The 24,632-nt window shown below is 37.7% G+C and overlaps 1 protein-coding gene across 2 annotated transcripts; it reads left to right on the top strand.

Annotated features, from left to right (window-relative positions):
- Positions 1–484: 484 nt before the first annotated feature.
- LOC103673494 (rho GTPase-activating protein 11A) lies at positions 485–24,608 on the top strand. Of its 2 annotated transcripts, XM_008702278.1 has the most exons (12): positions 485–1,106; positions 4,633–4,703; positions 7,140–7,236; positions 8,151–8,404; positions 9,045–9,208; positions 9,370–9,516; positions 13,779–13,853; positions 14,620–14,787; positions 17,847–17,976; positions 19,006–19,114; positions 20,923–21,061; positions 21,440–24,608. In XM_008702278.1, exons 1-12 carry the CDS (start codon positions 978–980, stop codon positions 23,005–23,007), a joined length of 3,051 nt encoding a protein of 1,016 aa, XP_008700500.1. In that variant the 5' UTR covers positions 485–977; the 3' UTR covers positions 23,008–24,608. The 2 variants fall into 2 exon arrangements, with proteins under 2 accessions (XP_008700500.1, XP_008700501.1); XM_008702279.1 differs by lacking the exon at positions 21,440–24,608 and having other exon boundaries at positions 20,923–21,115.
- The last annotated feature ends 24 nt before the right edge of the window (positions 24,609–24,632 follow it).

Genomic DNA, 24,632 nt, shown 5'->3' with positions numbered 1-24,632 from the left:
TCAAAAATATGGCTATGAAGAAGCAAGTGGAACTTAACTTTTTTGTTTTTTCGTAATGCTTAGTTTTTTGCCCACCACGCCCTTCGCGAGCTCCCACTTTGCCTCATCTCACTAGACAGGCAGCTCCTGGCCACTCTCTGAGGTCCTGATTTTGAAAAGAGAAGCGGGCCAATCAGAGCGCTGAGCGCTGTTTGGCGCTGCCATTTGAGCCTGGGCTGGAAGTGAGGGTGGGACGGTCGCGGCTCCAGGGCTGCTGAGAAGGTGGAGGCGGAGGCATGAGGAGAGCTGCGTGGTTTCAGTGAGCACCCCGGGATGTGCAGGCCGGGGGCCGCAGGCCGGCGGCTGGGGGAGGGAAGGAGCAGCCCGTGAAACGGGGTGACGGCGGCGACCAGCCCGGGCGGGGACCGGGACTGGAAAAGGCGCCTGAGCAGCCGGCTGGTCCGGCGGCTGGGCTGGGGCTGGGGACACCGGGACTTGAGAGACGAACGCCCGGCTGAAGCCGGCCGGGGCAGGAGGGCCAAGAAGGGTCGTCTTTGCCGTTGGGAAGGGCTGAGGGCGAAGTGAGGTTTGGAGGAAACGGGATCTTAGGAAGTGGCCGGAAGTGGGGAGAAGCTGGTAAGAGGCGTCGGTGCAAGGAACCTAAAGGGTCAGGGAGAAAGAAGGGAAGTCTGTGTAAGTAGCTGAAAGGATCAGGTGACGAGAGTAGCTGAAAGGAGCAGGTGACGAGAAAGAAGGTCGGTGGAAGTGAGCGAAAGGTGAGGTGTGGCTAGATCAGAGGAAAGTAGAAGAAGGTCGGTGCAAGTGGATAGAGCACCAACGGAAAAGCCGTGGAGGTGGCTGGGGGCCGGGGCCGGAACAGTGCCAGACTTGGCCAGAAGGCAGCGGAGCAGAGCGCAAACCTGAGAAATTGGAAGACCTGGTGGCGAACGAGGGTCAGGACGCAGATCCTGCCTCGGAGAGTGGGCGACGTGTCCGGGATGTGGGATCGGAGGCTGGTAAGGTTGGCCTTGTTGCAGCAGCTTCGGGCGGTCTATGGCATCAAGGTCAAGAGCGGCCGTGGGCAGTGCGATCGCAGGAGACATGAAACAGCAGCCACGGAAATAGTGGTAAGTTCTGGGGAAAGAGGTTTGGGTTTAAAAAAAAAAAAAAAAAAAGACCCCACCCTGAACCATCACTTACTACAGTTCATGCTAAAATGTTCATTATGCGTGGATCCCAAAGAGAATGTGGCTAAGCGTGGCTAATTCAATCCAGATGGTCGACTGCTGAAATTTAAAGAATGACATTATTGATTCTTTACAGGGCTTTTTGATCACCGAGAAAGTTGCAGGGTTTTTCAACCTCACCACGTTGATATTTGGAACTAGATAATTCTTTGAGGTGAGACGTAGGGGCTGTCCTGTGCTTCGTAGGGTGTCTAGCAGCATCTCTGGCTTCTACGCACTAGATGCCAGTAGCATCTCCCAGTTTTGACAATTAAAAATATCTCCAGATATTGCCAATTTATTGTATTTTGAACAAGTAGCACGTGGGAAAGGAGACAGACACTACCCACCACCACCACTGTTGTAGAATAAAATTTGTAAAGGGACAAGGAGGATCAGTAAATTTTCTAAATGAGTCAGGAAATAAGGTATGAAAGAGCATTAGAAATAGGCTTCAGATAATACCTCTGTGTTCACTAATTTGGAAAAAAACAAGCTTGCTGCTTGGTTATCTTTGAGATATAAGGCTATTTTTTAAAAGTGAGTAAATTGAGACAGCGGAATGGAATAATTAAAAAGCTGTTGATCTGAGGGTGGTTGAAGTAAGGGGATTTTGAGTGAAGTTTTATTATCTACTGCATCAGAAATTTCATTGTGAAAAATAAACTGAATATAAAGCATTTTATTTTAAATTTATTTGCCTAATTCTATGGTATTTTTTAAGTAGAGATGAAAACTGATAAAATTTGCATAGTTCTTAATTTATAATTTGTGAAAGAAAATAAGTACTTGGATAAGTAAGCTCCTAACAGAATCAATTGCATATCTCTCAATACCCTAAACATTCTGGAGAAAATAATTTTTGTTGTTTGCAGCTTAATGGCAACATATAAGTTTGTATTTAAAAACTAGAGTAATTTCTTCTGATTGAAAAACTGATTTTCCAAGATCTCAAATATAGTTGGTTTTGTAAGTGTATGAAAGAATTTGAATGTGGATTTTTTTTCACCCCTTAAGAAAATTGATACCGGGGTGCCTAGGTGGCTCAGTCGGTTAAACGTCTGCCTTTTTGGCTCAGGTCATGATCCCAGAGTCCTGGGATGGAGCCCCAGGTCACACTCCCTGCTCAGCAGGGAGCCTGCCCCTCCCTCTCCCAGATCCTTGCTCAGGCTCTCTTGCTATCTCTCTCTCTCAAATATATAAATAAAATCTTTAAAAAAAATTGATACCTAGGCTTTTAGAGTCAGATAGGCCTGAGTTTGAATCCTGCTTTACTCCTACTATAGGTTGTGTGATCTTGGGCTGTTTGTTTAATTTTCCTATGCTTCAGTTTCCTACTCTATATAAAGTGGGAATAATGGTATCTCTCCTTGGGTTATTTAGAGTATTTAAAAATGATAAGATCTGTAGATAGGACTAGCACAGTACCTGTCACATGCCACTTATTCAGCTAATGATAGTTGTTATGGTAATCAATGGCTGATATTGATAATTGGTAGTCAGGCTAGAAATCATAATAGAAATATGCTAATAAATATAGAAGATCTTTGTGTTATAAGAATGGGAACAGGATAAGTAATATATGAAAACTAGATTTCTTTGGCTCTTTGGTGTTTGTTAGCTAATAAGGGTGTTGAGCTTTTAAAGAACAGTGCTAGAAATCTTTTGAAGATAACATTGTAATTGATATTCCAGTACATAAAATTAAAAAGCATGTTATTAGTTTTATTTTATGAGATTATGTTACTGTGAGGCCATTATTGAGAATAATACACTTAAGAAAAAAACCCGTGAGTTCTAGGTATGTAGGACCTCTGTAGACTTGTAATCACTTCAGCATCTGATTTTTGCATTTTGTTTGGTTGCATAGTATCAAAATTATGATTTACCCGAAAAAGGGTTTTCACACACTAATTTTTTTTAATGGCTCACCTTGAAACGGTAATCGTAACAGCAACAAATATTCTTTGAATGCTTACTCTATGTCAGAAATTAATATAAACGTTTTACATCTTCTAATTTATTCTCTCTACAACTCTGTGACTTAGAACCTATGTGAAGGTGCTGGGGCATAAAGAAGTAATTTGACTGAGGTCATTCAGCTAATAAGTAGAAGAGCCAGGATTTAAAACGTGGCAGCCCTGCCACTAGGAGCCTGCTCCTTTAAGCACTATACTGTACTGTCTTCTATATTCATCATTTAAATGGAGCCAGATGCTTGAAAAGGACTTGTAAAATTCTGTTACTCTGTTGAATAATTAACAGTGTGAATGATTTCTTAACAAGTGCTTCAGAAGCATTCATGGAGAGCAGATGCATCTAAGCTAAATTAATGTTTATGAGATTAGGTATACCCACTCATTTAATTTTATATAAGACATATATATAGAGAGAGACACACACACACATCGTATGTATGTATGTATGTATATATGTATGTATATAGGCTTGTAGTTAAGTCCAGTGCAAAACTACAACCTTCTTAATCAGTGACACATTTTTAAAAAGTTGGAATGCATGCACAAAGATAGTGGCAGATTCTTTATTAAGAAGTTTGTAACATACAGATTTACGCTTAGGACCTTTCAGTGTCTTAAATTTGAATATGAGTAATTAATTTGAATATGACTTCTTAAAAATATATTTCAAAGTAGTTAAAGAAATTTGAATTAAATGTTTGTGGAATCCCTGCCTTGGTTACCTCAGAACATAGTTTGAATAGCAGTTTTCCTAGAGTGTGGAAAAGAAGATCAGATCTAAAAACCACTTCAGTGTAATTTTAGGTAGTACTCAATGAGTGACAAGAATTACCATTACCAATCAACTTACCCTTTTGTTCACATCAGTATTTAAAAGGTGACAGAAGGAAAGTATAAGGTCAGTGTTTATAAGGTTACTGAAAGAGACATAGTATTTTTAGAAAATGTTAGTGTTTGGGCCAAATTTTTTTTGAGGATTTCCTGATTAAGCACTAACTGGATTGATTTTCCATTATGGGTTTGGAAACTGATGGAATGTATTACATTGCTTAGGGCAATGACTTTATTTATTTATTTATTTATTTTAATTTTAATTCCAATACAATTAATATGCAGTGTTACATTAGTTTCAGGCATGCAGTATAGCAATTCAGCAATTCTGTACATTACTCAGTGCTTATCGTGATAAGTGTAGTCTTAATCTCCTTCACCTGTCTCACCCATCCCCCCCACCCACAATGACTTTATCTTGATCATTTTTGTGCTCCCAGTACCTAAGGGAATGGTTAGCATATAGTAGTTACTTTTTACCAAAGTTACTTGTAATAATTATTTTCATTGTCTTGATTATTTTTTTAATTTCCTGAGGTTTTTAATTTGCTTAATATTTAAGAAAACTTACATTATGCCTAATATTTGTGTTGGAATAATTGAATTTGCCATTTTAGGGTAAAATATTTGGAGTACCTTTTAATGCATTGCCCCATTCTGTTGTACCAGAATATGGACACATTCCAAGGTAAGCTAAGTTTGGGATGAAGAAAAATATTTCAAACCAGTGTTTAGGTGTTTAAAAGTAAATAGTTGAGAGGTACCTGAGTGGCTTAGTTTGTTAAGTGTCTGACTTCTGCTCAAGTCGTGATCTCAGAGTCCTGGGATGGAGCCCCGCTTTGGGCTCCGGGATCAGTGGATAGTCTGCTTATCTCTCTCCTTCTGCTCCTCCCCCTGCTTGCTCATGCTCAGGCAATCTCTCTAATAAATAAATAAAATCTTTAAAAAGAATCAGTAAAGGGGCACCTGGGTGGCGCAGTCATTAAGCGTCTGCCTTTGGCTCAGGGCGTGATCCCGGTGCTCTGGAATCAAGCCCCACATCAGGTTCCTCCGCTGGGAGCCTGCTTCTTCCTCTCCCACTTCCCCTGCTTGTGTTCTCTCTCTCGCTGTATGTCTCTGTCAAATAAATAAATAAAATCTTTAAAAAAAAATCAGTAAAAAAATAAATAGCTGATTGACTTATACATTTGTTTTGAGCTAGCAGTTTCTCTCTACTTAAGAGTCTGTTTCACACCCTGCCCCCCCCCTTTTCCTTTGTGGATAAAAGAACATTTAAGCTAAGATTAAATAAAGTGTTTGTGAATATAAATTATGTTAACACTTAAGCTTTACTGTATCACTTACTATTTAAAAGTAACCTTTTGGACTAACTGCATCAGAAATTAGTAGAGAAGTTTACATTTTTAAATAGTTTAAAGAAGCATGCTAAGAAACTTTCTTACCTGTTACTAATTCATTTCACCTCTATCCAAAGTATGGTTCATTCTGGCTACTCTATTTCAGTAACCTAGGTTTTTAACTGATGCATTGTTCAAAAGCATTCATTGAATACCTTGCAACCTTAGAGCAGTTTTCCCTCATTCACCATATAGGTGTTGATTCACAATCTCCATAAGGCAAGCACTTACTATTTTGCTTTTCTTTTTTTTTTTTTTTTTAAGATTTTATTTATTTATTCGACAGAGATAGAGACAGCCAGCGAGAGAGGGAACACAGCAGGGGAGTGGGAGAGGAAGAAGCAGGCTCATAGCGGAAGAGCCTGATGTGGGGCTCGATCCCATAACGCCAGGATCACGCCCTGAGCCGAAGGCAGACGCTTAACCGCTGTGCCACCCAGGCGCCCCTACTATTTTGCTTTTCAAATGACCTATAAAAGTTTTGTTTATAATGATTTTCTGCCTGTAGAATTGCAAAGTCATATCCCCGGTAAAGATGATTAAATCTTTGTTTTAATTTCTTTGCCTGCTTTAAACAAACATTAAGTTCTGTCAGTTACCCCCTGTGACATTCAGCCATTGTGCAGCAGCACAATGCTATCAGTTGCTTGCTGCTGACATCCATTCTAATTTGTGGTATCAGTTGTTAACTACTAAAGCCAACATTGATGGTTAAAAGTTGTTCAATATAAAGAAATTGAGCACACACCTCTAAGTATGAGAAGGATTGTAAGGCCTAAGATATATCTGACTTTTCTGAGAGGCAATGTTAGAGTGACAGGCACAATGCCTTATTTTTGGGCAAATGTAACAGATGGTGGATATTTAGAGCTATGGGGGTACCTGGGTGGCTCAGTCAGTTAAGCATCTGCCTTCAGCTCAGGTCATGATCCCAGGGTCTGGGGATCGAGCCCCACATTGGGCTCCCAGGCTCCCTTTCCCTTTCCCTCTGCCTGCTGCTGCCCTGCTTGTGCGTGCGTGTGCGCTCGCTCGTGCTCTCTCTCTCTCTCTCTGTGTCTCTCTCTGTCAAGTAAATAAAATCTAAAAAAAAGAAAAGAAAAGAACAAGGTCTTAGGGCCCGGGGTCATATGAGCATGTAGAGGTCTGACAGAAAAGGAGGAGCCAAAAAAGGAGTTTGAGAAGGAATAGTTAGGGGACAGCAGGAAAACTGGAAGTGTCATGAAAAAAAAGTTATTTCCAAGAAAAGCAGGGAGTGGTTAAGTGTGTCAGATGGGGCAGGACAAGTGATATGAAGACAATTGACCATGGATTAGTGACCTTAATATCTACTTAAATATCTACATGATATTTAAGCTGAGAGCTGTTTTGTCGTAGTAATGGGGGTGCGAGTCTGATTGGAGAGGGTTGAGAAGAGACTGGGATATGAAGTGGAGGCAGTAAAAAAGACACATCTTGTGCTCTGAGTGGAAGCAGAGAAATGAAATAGGATTGAGAAGGATGTTGGATTAAAGCAAGCTCATTGAAATTGTCATAGATAAAAAGATGAGCTGGACAGAAGAATTTAGGAAGCAAGAAAAACTGGAATTAACCTTTTATCACAAAGACTGAAGAGATTTGTGACATCAGAGCTTCTGAAGGGGGGATGGTGCTTGGTCCATGTACTTTGGTAGAAAAATTGAATTTAGTAAGATGTGTATCTGGCCACCTGAAAAAAATTTCTCTTTCAGTTTTCTTGTTGATGCTTGCACATCTTTAGAAGAGCACATTCATACAGAAGGGCTTTTTAGGAAATCAGGATCTGTTATTCGTCTGAGAGCCCTAAAGGTATGCATATTATTGAACTATAATTTTTCATTTGTACTACTTTTTTATTTGGTTTTTAGAATTGAAATATTTAAACTATTGCATGAATTATTAACAGAAATTGAACTGCAAATAGCCTTTTTCATGGCAAAAGAACCTTTTTTTCCTAAAAGGAATTATACAGGGGTGCCCAGGTGGCTTTTTTTTTTTTTAGATTAATTTATTTATTTGACAGAGAGAACAAGCAAGCACAAGCAGGGGGAGCTGCAGAGGGAGAAGGAGAAGCAGGCTCCCCACTGAGCAAGGGGCCTGATGTCGGGCTCAATTTCAGGATCCCAGGATCATGATCTGAGCCAAAGGCAGAAGCTTAAATGACTGAGCCACCTAGGCACTCCAAGTGTCTGACACTTGAATTTGGCTCAGGTCATGAGATCCAGCCCTGCATCCAGCCCCATGCTGGCTGTGGAGCCTGCTTAAGATTCTCTTTCTCCCTCTCTCTGTTCCCCCCACCATGCAGGAGCATGCACTTGCTCTCTGTCTCTCTCTCTCTCAAAAAAAAAAAGAATTACGCATTATTTATCTAATGCTTTTTTTTTTTTCAGTTTTATTGGTATATAATTGACAAATACCATTTAAGGCATGTAACTTGATGTTTTAATATATGTATATATTGTGATTGTGAAATAATTGCCACAATCTATATAATGCTTTAAAAGTTTAGAATACTTTCAAATTTGTGGTCCTTTGTTCCTTTAAGTACTATAGAAAATGAAAAGATGTTCTTTGATTTTGTTGTTGGCTTTCTAAAATGGCATGATGTATATTAAAACAAGAGTTAAGAAAAATTTATTAAAGCTCTCTAGAGTATAGAAAAAGATATCTTATTTGCAGTAAACTCTTAAGCCCTCAAATGCTCAAGATTATATTTATTTCAGAATAAACTGGATCATGGTGAAAGTTGCCTGTCTTCTGCACCTCCTTGTGATGTCGCAGGACTTCTTAAGCAATTTTTTAGGGAATTGCCAGAGCCCATCCTTCCAGCTGATTTGCATGAAGCACTTTTCAAAGCTCAACAGTTAGGAACAGAGGAGAAGAATAAAGCTACATTATTGCTCTCCTGTCTAATGGCTGACCACACAATTGATGTATTAAGATACTTCTTTAACTTTCTTAGGAATGTTTCCCTTAGGTAAGTAATTGAAAGTCTTAGGAAATGACAGTTTGTTAATTAGCTAGATATACCCATATAGATAATAACTTTAAATTTGGGATGGAAATTTTTCTTAAAAATTATTTCCTTACTATAAGAAGTATACCCTGCATAATTTGAGAAACAATATGCCAAACGATTTGTGTTTTCTTACTGTCTTAAGGCCATCATTATGAATGGCTTATTGGTGTTGATAGGATTCTTTGTCCATTGAATGACTTCAGATTATTGTGGTTTTGATACATTTGTTTTGCTTCTCAAATTTGTCGCCTCTCTGCTTGCTGTCAGTGAGCCTGCTTGTTCTAGACAAACTTGCAGCCTTTTAATATAATTTTTCTGTGTGTGGGTTTGAAAATCAAATAGTCATGTTCAATTTGTGTGGAAAAACAAAGTGTGGACTCTATAGTTAGCATGGTTTTTATGATATATATTTAAACACACAGAAGCTGTTTCTGGTTCTGTCTTATTTCAAGCCAATCATGCAGTTAGGTAGACAAAGGGTAGCTATTTTGACTTGTGTTTGCCTGATAAAGTAAGAAGTCTTCAAAGTGTGCTCAATTTTTTTTACCTCTGTATGTTTCTCTTTGGCTCAGTCTAAGAAAACCTTGTTTCATTTAAGGTCCAGCGAGAATAAGATGGATAGCAGCAATCTTGCAGTAATATTTGCACCAAACCTTCTTCAGACAAGTGAAGGACATGAAAAGATGTCTGCTAACACAGAAAAAAGGCTACGATTACAGGCTGCAGTGGTGCAGACTCTTATTGACTATGCATCAGATATTGGTAAGATGGAGTTACATTATAAAGTAACAGGATTCGTTTAAATGAAGGAAATCCCAGCTTCCTCCAAGTGAACTGTGAAGACAACTATTAGAAATATATCCTAGTTGAACACTTTGAGGGACAGTAGAGGAAAAATTGTAACTCTGAACATTTTCGTTTAGGACATGTTCCAGATTTTATCCAGGAGAAGGTACCAGCTATGTTGGGTCTTGATGGTCTGTGTGCTACTGCGTCATTAGAAGGCTTGGAAGAAGGTGAATGTGAAACGCCCGGCGATTGTAAGAGAAAGCGAAGACAAAGCGTAGGCGGTGAGCGGCAGGCTCATTTGTGGAGGCACAGCAATTTGCTTTCCTCTAGAACGTGTTTAAACGTAATGAAGCATAAGCTATGGGTGCGCCTTTTTGGTGCTTACAGCATAGGCGGAAAAACATGACACGTGCATGTGAAAAGCAAAAATGACAATACAATCTAATGTTAGATGCTAAATTTTTAACACAAATGTGAAATGTGTTCAAAGGAGAAAGGTTCCCTGGGTTATACTGATCAGGGACTCCAGAGAAGAGGTCAAACCGAACCTTCTTGAAAAATGGGTAGAGTCTAGGGGAATTGGGTAGAGTGTCAGAGTACCTGTATCCTGTTGTAGATACGCAGGATGCTCTAAAGAAGGATCTGTGTAGGGAAGAAGTAGTCTATGACTATTAGTAAACAGACTAACATGACTGGAATGCAGGGTTTATCCTAAGGGCTAGGAGGGTATTACGGTGAGCTCACTGTCAGGCTGAAATATTAGAGCATGAAGCTGGATTTTGGGTATTGGTATTGAAGGTTTATGAGTAGAGGCATAACAGGATTATAATGTTTTTTTCTGGTTTAAAGAATTGAGATTTGAGAGTAGGGAATACAGTCAGGCATGAGATCATGCTTTGAAATAGTGATATGAATTATTTAGAAGTATGAACTAACTAATGAAGGAAACATTGCCAAGGAAGAAGTAAAAGACCTAAGCGCCATCATGGTGGAATCAGTCATAAGATTTCTTATCTCCTTCTTGATCAAGAAGACTGAGGCCATTCTTCTTCCAGTTGCCTTAGGAAATGTCTTGTCTTTTGAATATCAGAACTAATTGTTATTAATTGTCCCATTCTTGTTTGAATCTTGGCTTATATGATACAGCCTTATGTTTCTTCTTTGCCTCATTTGTAGATTCCCCTATGCCTTCTGTGTTAGTTTCTTAGGGCCACTGTATCAAAGTACCACAAATTGTGTGGCTTAAAACAACAAAAATTTATTGTCTCACAGTTCTGGAAGCTAGAAGCTAAAATCAAGCTGCTGCCTGAGCCATGTTCCCTGTGAAACCTGTAGGGATTCGAGAATCTTCTTGCTTTTTCTGGCTTCTGGTGGTGGCTGTTGATTGTTGGCCTTCTTTTGTTTGCAACTGCATCCAGTCTCTGCCTCTGTTGTCACATGACCTTTTCCCTGGATGTCTCTCTGTCCGAGTTTCATCTTATAGTGACACCAGTTACATTGAATTAGGGCCTACCCTAGTAGCCTCTTCTTGAGTACATCTGCAAAGACCCTCATTTCAAATAAGGTCACGTTCACAAGTACTTGGAGTTAGGACTTAAACATGTATTTTTGGAGTACATAATTCATCCCATAAACTTCCTACCCCAAATGCAGGTCTTCTCAGGCACAGATCCTCTTTATTACCTTCATTTCCTTTGTGATTTTATTCACTCCGAGAGTTTCATTTATGGCTCTAAATAGGTGAACACTGGATCTGGATCTCTATCACTGTTGTCTCGCAAATGTCAGTTCCACTTTAAACAGTTTACTAGGCAGATATCTTCACTTCTGGTTTTTTTGTTGCTTTAAGCTCAGCATTTGAAATGATCATCTTTACCGTCTTTAAACTGGTTCTTCTTGAACTCCTTTTTTTGTTAACGGCACCATCGTTTTCTAGTCACTCAGGCTTTAAACGATGGCTGCCTCACTCTTACTGTACCATTTATATTCAGTTCTCAGGTTCTGTAAGATGCAGTCTGTGGTATTTACTGCATCGTCTTTACTGTAAGAATCTCCTTATTGATCTTCATGCCTCGTCATTGAATCTGCCCTGCTTATTGCTGTCACGACTGATGTTCTTAATGTAAAACTCCAGTCAAGTCTCACACATACTCATCAGAAACTTTCATAAAATTGATATTTATAGCCTTATATTAAAGGTCTTTCACAGGATTGCTTTAGCATGCCTTTCTACTGTTTTCTTTCTCTAATTTATGCAATGTACACTATACTTTGGTCCAACTGCATTTTTTATTTATTGTTTTTTAGACACTTTGGGTTTCTCTGCTTATCCTGTTTATTGACAGAATATTTTTACTTCCATCTACCTTTGCTGTCCAAATTATATCCAGTTGTCAAAATTCAGTTTAAGTGTTTTGTTAAGTATGCTTTACCTCTGCTGTTTTTTTAGTGGGAAAATTATCTCTTTCCTGCACTGGAGTTCTATAATATTCTAGACTCTAACAGTTTTTATATGGTTTTATATTTACTCCTCATGTGTGACTGTCTTACCTATTATATTTAATGCTCTTTGGAGGTAGAGGCCATGTTTTATACATTGTATCCAGCCCAGTATTTACTTAATGGGCATAAACTACAGAATGAATACAGTAAGTCAGGTTACTAATATTTGGCTTAAACCCAGAGGTACTTTATCTGTTCAAGCAGGTTAAGATAGCATTTGTCAAGCATCATTAAAATGCAGTGATTTCATTAGCAATTTGAAATTCTTCAGGAGTCCTAGACCATTAGTGTTTATTTTTTGTGTGTTATAGCTAGCCTTTTTTTCCCCTTTTTTAAATTTAAATTCAATTAGCCAACATATAGTACATCATTAGTTTCAGATATAGTGCTCAGTAATTTATCAGTTGCATATGACACCCAGTCCTCATCGCATCACATGCCCTCCTTAACGCCCATAGCCTTTTTTTCCCTTTTTCTTCTTTTTTATTCATTTCATTCTGAAATGCTACAAGCATCCATGTGATCCAGTTGCATTTGCTTTGAAGAATCTTTTGACTTTTAAATTGTAGAAAAACATGTAATGTAATATTTATCATTTTAACCGGTTTTAAATGTATAGTTCAGTACTGTTAGGCATATTAACTTTGTTGTGCAGCCAATCTCCAGGAACTTTTATTTTGGGTATTTATTCTGACTTAGTTAGTCTAGTGTAGTTTTATGCTGGGTATGGCAATTCTCAATAATTGTTTTGCCCCAGATCTATATAGTATTTCATGGGCAAATTCTTACAAGTAAGAGGGATTTGGTCTGTCATATTTTCTTCTCTTTACCTGTATTTGCAAGTGTGTGTGCTCTTCTTTATTGTTATCGTGCTAAACCAATGTATTTCATGGTCAGTGATACAGTGTTGAGCTGATTTAATTAATAGGCCCTGAATAGTCTCGTACTTCCTGAAATACATATGTCATGAGACCTAATTTTCCATTTCTTTAGAAAGATGGTCTGTATTTGCAGTGTGGCCCATGATGCAGTCAGGATGGTTTCAGATGATGGAGGGAATAGTCTGTCTTTCCATGCTTCTGATTTTGCTGTGCTATTCTAATTGTGTGGTATTTTTTGCTGCGGCTATATTTGTTACTCAGTTGTTTCTTCTCTCTTTAGCTCTGGGTTTCGTTTTTCTTCTTTTCCTTCTTTCTCTTTTTCCTCTCCCATGTTAACTTTGTCTGCTCAGGTGCGGTGAAGGTTGGCTTTATAAGCCATTACCTGCCAGTTAGAGCATAGCCTATTTTTGGCTCTTCATTAAGGTCTTCAGTCTTCTCTGGTTTGTGCCTGTTTCACTTGAAGGTGTAAGATTTCTCAGTGATACACAAGTGGGCTATACCTGAACTTTATTTTGAGTGATATTTGGTGATTAATCAGGTAAGCAGACATATTTAAAGAACTTTGGTATTTCACTGTGGCTGAAAATTAGGGGTATATTTTTGCATGAAACTAGTTCTGTTGAAGTTACAGTTTCCTAATCACTAAATCCAATGGGTACTTTTTTAGGCCTGTATCATTCAGAATCTCTTTGGCCACTTAACTATTTCCTTCCTGTTTTTTGTTTTTTTTTTTTACTTGGTTTTTATAACACCATGCTTTTGTTGTTTCCCTACATCTTTAGCCACTTGTTCTGTCTTTTTTTTTTTTTTTAATATTTTATTTGTTTATGGGAGAGAGAGAGATTGAGCAAGCACAAGCATGTGGAGGGGCAGAGGGAGAGGGAGAAACCAGACTCACTACTGAGCTGGGAACCTGATGTGGGGCGCGATCCCAGAACCCTGGGATCATGACCTGAGCCGAAGGCAGATGCTTAACTGACAGAGCCACCCAAGCGTCCCGAAATAATTCCTTCTAAATAAACTTAAGTAACTTTAAAATGTATAAGCTGACAAAAACTTAGATGCTGGAAAACCACAAATATCAATGTGAATTATTGGTGAAAGATAGGTAGATGTTAAATTATAATTGATTATATGATTATATGTGCTTTGCATTTCAGATTTTGTTAGTGGAGCATTAAATAAACTTAAATCTAACAGAACACCCTCTGTTACACCTCAACAGCAAAAAAATGGTTGGTATTATATATTTTTTATTTAAGTGAAAATTTCTGTATATTATGCAAAAGTAACCATTACCTAACTTATTTTGGTTTAATCAAATCCAAGTATTATTTTCAGTGGAGATACTGTAATTGTGTTGTGACATTGCTAATTACATTGGATATAATGAACGCAAAATTGTAGGTAAGAATTTCGTTTAGTCTGTTGTTATATCTTTAGTCTTTTAAATCACGCTTTTCTGTTGAATGTAAGTTGGATGCTGTTGAATATGTGAAAATAACCCAAATCTCATTTTTGTCTTAGAACCAGAAGTTTATTAGCGTATGTTCCCATTTTTATCTTGGTTTGCATGTAGCTGAAATTAATCAGCCCAATAACATAATAACAGACAATATGATCATTTGTTCTGTTTTTCAGATCGAAGAAATTAAGTGGTTAGTACTCAGTTATGATGAAAAGCAAAACTATTATGTAGATCAGTTTAACTCCTTGATTATGATTTTATTCCATATGTTAATATTCTTTAATGTGGATTATATGCATCTTTCAGTCTGTTTGGTTTAAGTTACTATTATTTGTTAATTTTGCCTCTTTGTGATTTTCCTAATATCATTTTAAATAATTGCATGGTGTTAATTTAGTTAAAACATATATTTGATAATGTAAACATAGTCCCTCATTCTTTGGTTAGCTCTAAGTAATAGCTTTATAAGAAGAAATTATCAAAGCTTTTGTTTTTCCCACAGAGTTGATAAAATAAAGCAATTTTTTTTTCAGCCCAGGTATCGATATCACCCACGATTCTTACACCAAATGCTAAGCGTAAACTGCCTGTGGATTCCTCTCATGGTTTCTCAAGTAAGAAGAGGAAGTCCATCAAGCACAGTTTTAACTTTGAGTTGTTGCCAACTAATCTCTTCAGTAGCAGTTCTACACCAGTATCAGGTAGCAAAGAGAATTTATATAATTGGGTTGTAAACATTAATGTGCATGCCTGTTCTGAACAAAGTGCTATTTCATATCAATGTCACCCCTTTTAGGAGCTATGGCTTCATTCTGTTTATCAAATCTCTTAATTTGTATAAAGTCCCCTATCTTTTAAAATAGACCCTGGCTCAGTATAATTAATGTGTATGTGTGTATGTTGACTGACCATGCCTGTTGAAACTTACTGATAAGTAACTTAGAATGAGAGTTCGGGCTTCTGTGTATAGCACTGGTGCTCAGGTTTTAGGCGATTGGACATCCTGAATTCTATTTTAGTTACTTCCTGATCTATAGCTATGACTGTATTGCTGTCTCCTGTTGAGGTTGCCAAAATGTGATTTTCCCTAAATGCAGAGTGGTGGGGTACTGTCATTGGAGGAGCCATTGTGCTTGCAGTTGAAGGGGGGGTATTTTTTAGTTTTATACTCAAGTAGCTTTTATGAAAGTTTTAATAACTTTGTTTACGCTGTTGCTTATGACATGGTTTCCAGATTCTTTACCAGCCCAGCCATTTTCTTCCAAATGACCTATAAGTTCCTAATGTAGCCAACTGGAGCTTCCAGAGAAAAATATAATTTTGCTAATTGGACTACCAGATTTTTGTTAGTATGGTCTTAGATTGAGTTGGCTCCTTTAGCAGGTATAGAATACAGGTTGGCTCATGGTCAATCTTACAAGTTAACGTTGATCACCAAAATGAAATGAAATCCTAACCAAGCCCAGAGTCCTCGATCTCCTGTTTGTCTCACATTCCATCAAAAAGTGAGTGATCTCAGATTCTTTTAGGTTTTTATTGATTTCAGACAATGTTGAGAGTTTTACTTTAAATTTGTTAGCTAGGTTGAGTTCTTTCCAGGGGCGCCTGGGTGGCTCAGTCGTTAAGCATCTGCCTTCAGCTCAGGGCGTGATCCCGGCTTGCTGGGATCGAGCCACACATCAGGCTCCTCCTCTGGGAGCCTGCTTCTTCCTCTCCCACTTCCCCTGCTTGTGTTCCCTCTCTCACTGGCTGTCTCTCTCTCTGTCAAATAAATAAATAAAATCTGAAGAAAAAAAGTTCTTTCCAGAAGCCTGCCTTTGGTTTCTATTATCCAAGAAGTTTAGATTTTCCTTGTTTGTTTTATTAGAAAGTAGAACAGAGCAGCAACTTGTTTTTTTATGGTCCTTCATGGGTTTTCTGTGTGTGGTTTGCTAAAATGTAATGATAAGAACTCTGAAGCTATGTCTGTATGTCTTTCAGTATTCAGAGGTTGGAGACTTAAATTCTTTTAAACTAACTTAGTGTTTTCTTTTTTCTTTTTTTTTTTTTTTTTAGAGAGAGAGAGAGTGTGAGCAGAGGGGAAGGGGGAAGGGCAGAGGGTGAAGGGGAGAGAGAATCTCAAACAGATTCAGCACAGAGCCCAAGGCTTGGCTTGATCTCTTGACCTGAGCCGAAATCAGGAGTCTGGGACTTAACCAACTGAGCCCTCCAGACACCCTTAACTTAGTATTTTCTTAATTAAAGTTTTTTCCACTTTGGAACACTGTTTCCAAATGGCCAATGTGAATCGTAATTCTCTCTGCCTTTGCTTATTAGCATTATAACATCTGCTCCAAGAAATGAACCTGTTGATTCCTTCTCTTCAAGCTCCCAAAAAGTGGTTTAAACATTCTTGTGCTACTGGAACATTAGTATGTGCCTGCTTATTAATCAATGATTTTTTTTAATAAATCTAATTCAATAACAGTAATCCTATTATTTTAACTCACCATTTTTCTTTCTTCCTTTTTCTTTCCTTTTTCTCTTTCTTTCTTTCTTTCTCTTTCTTTCTTTCCTTCTTTCCTTCTTTCCTTTTTCTTTCTTTCTTTCAGATTTTATTTATTTGAGAGAGAGAAAGTATGAGCAGGAGGAGGGGTGGAGGGACAAGCAGACTAGACTCCCCACTGAGCGCGGGGCCTGGTGCATAGCTCCATCTTAGGACCCTGAGATCATAATGACGGAAGTTAATGAGCCTAAGTTAAGACACTTAACTGACTGAGCCACCCAGGCACTCCTGAAAGATTCAGTTTCTATATTTGTCTAATTAGTTACAATAATTATATTTTAATATCTTAGGGAACAATAACACCTAAGTCCTTATTACCAAACATTACGTTTATATTATTTAAAAAATTACAAAAATATAGTTTACATTTATTGATATTGTTATCAGACCTGTGAAAAACGGGTAAGACTGGAGCCATCTTAAAACAGAGCTCGAGTGACCACTGCAGAGAAACTGCCTTACCCACTTGTTTGTTTGTTTAGTTTTAGCTTCTTTGTGTTTTTTAAATTTTTTTTTAATTTAAATTCAGTTTATTAACATAATATATTATTGGTTTTAGAGGTAGAGGTCTTAACTCACCATTTTTCTTCGGCCTTACTTTTGCAGCTACAAGTCAGTAAATTCCATCTGCAAAATTGAAAATGGATTGGTTTCTAAGTTTGGATAATAACAGATATGTGCTTTTTTTAATGTATAAAGGCAGCTATATTAATCTACAGTCCACAGAGTACCTGTTTATAATATTTTCCCTATATTAATCTACAGTTCATTATTAAATGAGTTTAAAGCAAAACTTTAATATAAAAGTCATGTCCAATCTGACCCTGAATTGGCAACTAAAAAGTAAGAAATTGATACTTTTTTTTTTTTAAGTTGAATTGGGTTTATTTGGCTTCTGAAGTTTCTAACCAGAAATTATGTGATCTTGTTGTTGCTTAGGGTTGGAAATTAAGACTTTTTTTTTTTTTAAGATTTTATTTATTTATTTGACAAACTGCGAGAGAGGGAACACAGGCAGGGGGAGTGGGAGAGGAAGAAGCAGGCTCCCAGTGGAGCAGGGAGCTCGATGCGGGGCTCGATCCCAGGACCCTGGGATCACGCCCTGAGCCACCCAGGTGCCCGGGAAATTAAGACTGTAAATCTAATTGCTATTAATATTTTATACTTTGAAAAGAAAGTATGGGTGGTATGTTACATGTGTTTATATTTTTATAGTTCCCTTTGATACAAGCCCAGAAGGATCATCTCAGAGTTCACTCTCTCCTGTAGCCATCAGTGGGAACCATTTGATCAGTACAGGAGTGCTAAGGCGAAGTAAGAGGATTGCAAGCAAAAAAGTTTGCAGGTAATAAATCCAGGACACTTCGCTTCACTGGATAAACATTTGGTATATATTTTGTTTGTCTTTCTGCTGAGAATCATATTTGAGTCATAATTTTTAAAAAAATTCCCTCTGCCTTTATTGTCTTATCAATCAGTTGCCCTTTATATATCCTCCAGAGAATGATGTCTTTTTTTTTTTTTATCATGGGTCATTTTATTTATGTATGGCTCAAAATTTTCCAAAATGTGTATGAGACAGGTTATAAAAATTCCAAATAATAAAATGGTATATGTAAAATTTCAGAATCAGGGAAAATAGAAATTAGAATAGAAAACCAAGATGAGAAGAGAAAGTATAAATAGATGTTCAGACCATTAAGTCTTTCCCAAGTACTAATGTGTACTAAAGTACAGAATTAGCTCTGGGCTTCCTAGCAACCCAAAAGAAAATGGGAAAATGTTTGATTACAAAATATCCCTTCATCAGAGAATGATTTCTAATTTGAGTCCACTTTGCTTGCTTAAAATTGCTATTGTATGTTAATGTGTATAATTTTTAAATTTCCCATTAATTTAAAGGCTAGTCTATTTTTTTTCTTTAAAAAAGAAAGATTTATTTATTTGAGGGGGAGGGGCAGAGTGAGAGAGAGAATCCTCAAGCAGACTCTCCGCTGAGCGTGGAGCCAGACATGGGTCTCAATCCTGGGACCCTGACATCATGACCTGAGCTGAAAGCAGGAGTCAGACTCTCAACAGACTGAGCCAACCCAGGCGCCCCAAGCCTAGTCTATTCTAATGATTCTGGTTTATAAGTGACTAAGTAACTCTTGTGATAAACAGGAGAGGCCATTTTATATACAAATATAATGTGTTCGTATGTGGTATCTTTAAGCTTAACTGATTTTAGAAAATTATTACTCTGTTTAATTACTAGCAATATAATTTGCTCTGGACTTTCACATTGCATTTTGCAAGAATGCCTCCAGTTTTTATGCTAACTTTTTTTTTTTTTTTTGGTAATGCTGACATTTTTAATCCCATGCTTTTTTAGGGTGGAATCAGGAAAAGCAGGCTGCTTCTCTCCTAAGATCAGTCGTAAAGAAAAGGTCCGAAGATCTCTTCGTTTGAAATTTAGTCTGGGGAAAAGTAGCAAAGACATAGTAAGTGTCTTTCACCATTTCACTGATGTTCATATTAGCATAAAGCTGTAGACTTGATGGTAAAAGACACTCTCAACTCTGCCTCTCCAGCTACTGTCCCGTTCTCTACTCCCCTTCATACCAAACTCTTACACATGAATTGATATCTATCGGTCCCTCCTTTTCTGTTCTGCTTAAATCGATTCCATTGAGGCTTTCATCCCCAACACTCAATGCAACTGCTCTCAAGATAACCCATGAATTCAGTGGTGCTCAAACCAGTGGACAAATAACAGTCCTTGTTAGACTTGACTTGTCAACAGTATTTGACCAGGCTAGTCGCTTGTTCCTCTTTGGCATACTTCCTTCCTTGCATCAGGGGCACTGGTTTTCTTCCTTCTTCACTGGTTACTTTCCTAATTCCTTTACATCGGCGTGCCCGAAGCTTTGTCCTTGGATTTCCCTTTTCTCTTTCTACACTCATGCAAGGTGCTCATTAGCTTTAAACATCATATATTTACTTAAGACTTCCAAGTTTGTATCTCTTGCCCAAATGCTGTCCTGAACAACTTGACTGTTTCTTAACATCTGCTTATTTGACTTCTCTACTTGATGTCCATCCAATAGTCATCTCAGGCACAACCTGTCCTAAATACAGCTTGCAAGATGCATTTCTTCACTGCTGCTATTTCTCCACTCCTCCCCCTCTCCGCCAGACACATCCCCACCTACAGTCTTCATCTCAGCTATGGCAACTCATTCTTCTAGTCTCTTAGGCCAAAAAGCACGTAGGCATTCTCGACTCCTCACTTTCTCACATGCCCTGTGTAAACCATTAGGGACTCTTACGTCTTCTCCGCTTTTAGAGTATATCCAGACTGACCAATTCTCACTGGTACTACCTTTCTAATAGTCTATAAATTCTGTCCTCTCCAATTTGGATTACTGCAATAAGCTCCTACTAGCAGGTCTGCCTGCTCCTGCCTTGCTGCAGTACTACAGCCAAAACGATCCTGTTAAACCCCAAGTAAAGTCCTGTCACTCCTCTGCTGCTCAGAATCGTCCAGTGACTCCTCATTTTCCTCTGAAAAAAAGATAATGTTTACATGTACCTCTCTGCAGAACTGGAACCAGCCGGCCTCCCGGAGCCCTCCTCTCACCACTCCCTCTTGCTCCCTCAGCTTCTTGCCTCCTTGCTCTTTGTCAAATATGCCAGACCTGGTTTCAGCCTTGGACACTGCCCCGGCCTTTCTTCTCCCTGGGATAATGTTCTTTCCCCTTTTATCTTCATGGCTCTCTCACATTTTTCTTTACTCACAAATCATCTTCTGATCAGTCTGTTTAAAATGACACCCCCCCCCCCGTAGCCTTCTTACCCTGCTCTACTTTTCTCCATAGCATTTCTCACCTTGTGTATTGTGTAATATTGTATAATTTACTGGTTTTCTTGTCCTCGAAATCTCCCCATCTAGAATGTAAATTCTGAGGGTAAGCGTTTGGTCTGTTTGTTTTGTTCTGTTCACTCACTGTTGTAAGCAGGTCCTAGCACAGAGTCATCACAAAAGAAATTATTTTAGTTAATATGTGAGGCTGTTTTTATTTTAGATCATGAAATATCAAGTATTAGCCAAGTCACATGCTTACAGTTTTTATCAACATGCATGCAAGTATCTTTGTGTTTATATGAAATTGTTTTTTTAATTTTATATACCTTTTTCAATCAGCTGTAGAGGATTTTGATAACTACAAAAATTTACTTTGTTTTAATATTTGAATTAACTAGGTTTATTTCTTAACCAAAACATTTTCAATTTTTCTTTTCTGTACAGAATGGGTGTTCTGGTGTTGACAGATATGAAAATGTTGGTCGACGACTTGCAAATCAACAAAGTTTAAAAAATAGGATCGAGTCTGTAAAAACAGGTCTGCTTTTTAGCCCAGATATTGATGAAAGATTAACAAAGAAAGGTATAGTTACATCATATTGTTAGTTTTACCTGAAAAGCCTACTTTCATTGCTTTTCTGGCTTTCTTGAGATACAATTGGATATAATTGACATGTAAGCTTCAGTTATTTTATTGTAAAATATATTAATTTACTGCTCTAGAAATTAATAATTCATGTTTGAATAGTGAAAATATTTGAATTGGTGTTGTATTTTTGTCTGAACAGTTGGAAGACACATAAAATATAAATACAAAAATGTTTGACATTTTTATATTAAAAATTATTTTTAACACAAATCCTTAATTTATTGAAATTTAATGCTTAAAAATGTGTTTGAATAATATTTCAAATATGTTTCAAATATAAGTGATTAAAAAGACTGAACTGCTTTATTTTAGGTTCAAAAAAGATAAGTAAGTCTGAGGAAAACTTACTAACCCCAGAGCGTCTAGATGGAGCAAGTTACCGGATGTCTTGGACAGGACCTAGTAATTCCAGTTTTCAAGAAATAGCTGCAAATGAAGCTTCTCCGATCAAAGGAAATCTTGAGGTGGAAAGCTCTTTGGAGCCTGATACTACGGTTGAAAAGTCCCCTGTTAGTTCATACGAATTCACCCCTACTAACATACATGATAAGCATAATAACAATGTAACCGGAAGCTCTCTTAGTGGGGATGAAAATAACTTGACCACGGAGACTTTGGTGAAAATTCAGAAAGCATTTTCTGAATCTGGAAGTAATCTTCATGCATTGGTAAATCACAGGCAGTCATCAATAACTAATGTGGGGAAAGTAAAGCTAAATGAAACATCTTCTATAGAATATAGCCCAGAGAAAAATCTATTTGAAACTAATGATTCGACTGTGATAGAATCAGATGAACATCAAACTAAACCAGATGAAAATAGTGTTTCAGAGCAAGACATCTCACATCAAACTCAAAAATTGGATAGAGAAGCAATTATAACATGTTACTCAGCTCAGACGATTGAACATGAGAAAAGCATCCATTCAAATATACCTAGAGATCATTCAGTCAAGCCAGAATTGCCTAGTGATGAACACATAAAGAAACCGCAGTCCCCAAGGGATAAACTAAATATTCAGTTAAAGGAGAGTGAGAATATGATTGAAGAGAACTTACTGAAATGTGCAGCTTCTAGGGAGCATGAAGCTGACACCTCTACTTCAGGGCAGATTACATGTAATATAACAAACTTGCCAAGACCAAGGCCTGTGAGAATCGTTCAGCAGCAGTCACTGGTGGAAACCTGCCATACAGCCGGCTCCGAAAGCTTACAAACGACAGAACACGGGAGGGTGTCAGACCACATACAGTGGTTTAACAGGCTTTCTCTCAATGAGCCAAATAGGACCAAAGTTAGGTCACCTCTTAAGTTTCAGCGTACACCTGTCCGTCAGTCTGTCAGAAGGATTAACTCTTTGTTGGAGTACAGCAGACAACCTGTAAGGCACAGATTGGAAGGTCTTGGTGATGCTGCTTCTCCCCTGGTTAAATCAGTGAGCTGTGACAGTGCTCTTTCCTCTGGTATAGAAAGTACATCAAAAGATTCCTTGATGTCATGTACCAAATCAGGTCCTAAGGAACAGAAATTTACAGCGTGTGAAGTGCCAGATGATGCAATTTCAAAATCAGGCATGGAGTTAACTTACAAGTCTTTCTCAAAGATGAGGAGGCACCCAGACTCAAAGAATGCTTCTCTTGGGTCTACCAGAGTTTGTAAACAGGAAGTAGTATCCGATGGCCAAATTAAGGTTCCCTTGGATGACCTGACAAATCATGACATATTAAAATCTGTTGTAAATAATAATATGGATCCTGGGATAAATACCAGAGTCCTTAGGAAACCGTCAGAAAAAGAAAGGGTCTGGTATAAAGGTTCTCCAAAAAATCCTATTGGCAAAGCTCAGCTACTACCAACGAGTAAGCCTGTAGACTTGTAATTGATAGATGTTAATACTTGTTAATGTAAATAAAATCAGCGGTTGGCAATAGGACTGGCAGGATAATCTGCATGTTAGTTTGTTAGCTCAGGAAGATTAAGTGATAGATTATAATTTCACCGCACAAGCAACTTGAATTCTTATGCTTGTATAAATGGACTATTTTGTTTTTCTTAATTATGGCAGTATTTAAATTTGTGATCTCTTAAAGCAGAGGTTACACTTTTTGAAAGAAATTGTTGTCTGGGTTTGTGAGAAATTGATTTTTGAAAACTGTATGAATTTTATATTAAGTGTGATAGGAAGAGTGGAACGAGTTGTCTATTTCCTGTTATTCCTCCTAAGTTGAGAAGGTTTCTACAAGAAATTTCTAACATGTAAAGGGAAGAGATAAGCCTTACACATCTTATTTCTTTAATTACATTGATATTTATGGTTTTTGCCAAAATCCCTAAAATTTAACTTGCTTCAATAGAATCTTAATCCTTTATTCCTATTTGGGGCAGAGTAATTAGGTTTTTATTGTCTGTAGTCGTGTACAGTGTGCTCACTTGGACTAAGAATAATGGCTGAAGCAGAATGACTCAAGTGTGCTCTTATAGAATGATGCTGCAGAAATCATTGATGACTTTGAGCCATACTATGTGTTTAAAGTTCATTTGCACAAATACGTTTGTAGCTGTTTTGTCTGACATAGAATTTAAAATTATTTAAGGAGGAATAATTAAGCTTGGAAATTTTTAATCAAGGTGATTTCTTATATGCACACACTTGATTTTATAATTTAAAATAGTTGCTGTACCTCTGTACTTTAACTTGGATTCTTAACTTTTGATTCTTATAAAAGCCTATGATGGTTTTTTCTGGTGTGTAAATGTTATTTATTTAGCATAGACATTAAAGGTAATCTTCTGGAAAACGACTGGCCTGAATCTCTGATGAAATTCAAAGTACCTTTTAGAACCTAACCCAAATTGTCAAGCAAATCTGTCTAAATATATATAATTTAAATTATTAGAAGTTACAAATGTTTAAGCAAAGAATAATGTCAACGGTGGTGGATATTCTCAAGGCCTTAGAGGAAAGAATGTTGTAGGCAGAATGAAGCACTAAAGATAGTTTTGCAGGTCAGTTATTAGAATGCCACACGCAGGTAGTGGAGCGGAACAGCATAGCATTGCACATCTGCTCAGAGCAGCCATGTTTACAGAGAAGTTTAAAGTCATCAGATGTCTGCTTTACCGAGTTCTCCTTGATAGCAATACATCTGTTTTATTTCAAAGCTATTTCCTATTTCTATATTACCTAGGAATCACCTCTTTCTCACTACTAGTAAGAATTTGACTTACATCAAAACTGAAAACCTTTAGTTATAAATACCATGTTTTATAACATCAAAATAGGTTTGTGATATAAACTGGATATGCGTTTCGGGTGTTTATGATATTTCTGGTAGCAAGTGGAGATAGAAAACACTCATGAACTCTGAAATATATGTTGTCTGATTCAAAGCAATTGTTTAAACTTCACCTCCCCTCTGGATGAACTTTTAAAAATGTACTAACGTCGTTTTACATTCATGGGGATGGGTCAAGTGTTGAATTGCAAGACCAGTAGGAAGGCAC

The sequence above is a fragment of the Ursus maritimus genome, unplaced genomic scaffold (assembly GCF_017311325.1).
Source record: "Ursus maritimus isolate PB19 unplaced genomic scaffold, ASM1731132v1 scaffold_35, whole genome shotgun sequence".
In the NCBI taxonomy this organism is placed as follows: domain Eukaryota; kingdom Metazoa; phylum Chordata; class Mammalia; order Carnivora; family Ursidae; genus Ursus; species Ursus maritimus.
Note: the sequence above shows the minus strand (reverse complement) of the source record. Positions and strands in the feature narration are given on the sequence as shown.

Excerpts from the sequence above, each read along its gene's own strand:
- LOC103673494 (XM_008702278.1), top strand. The coding sequence starts at position 978 with ATGTGGGATCGGAGGCTGGTAAGGTTGGCCTTGTTGCAGCAGCTTCGG. Across the intron at positions 17,977-19,005 it reads GCAAGCAAAAAAGTTTGCAG|GGTGGAATCAGGAAAAGCAG; the intron begins GTAATAAATCCA and ends ATGCTTTTTTAG. Across the intron at positions 21,062-21,439 it reads TGAAAGATTAACAAAGAAAG|GTTCAAAAAAGATAAGTAAG; the intron begins GTATAGTTACAT and ends GCTTTATTTTAG.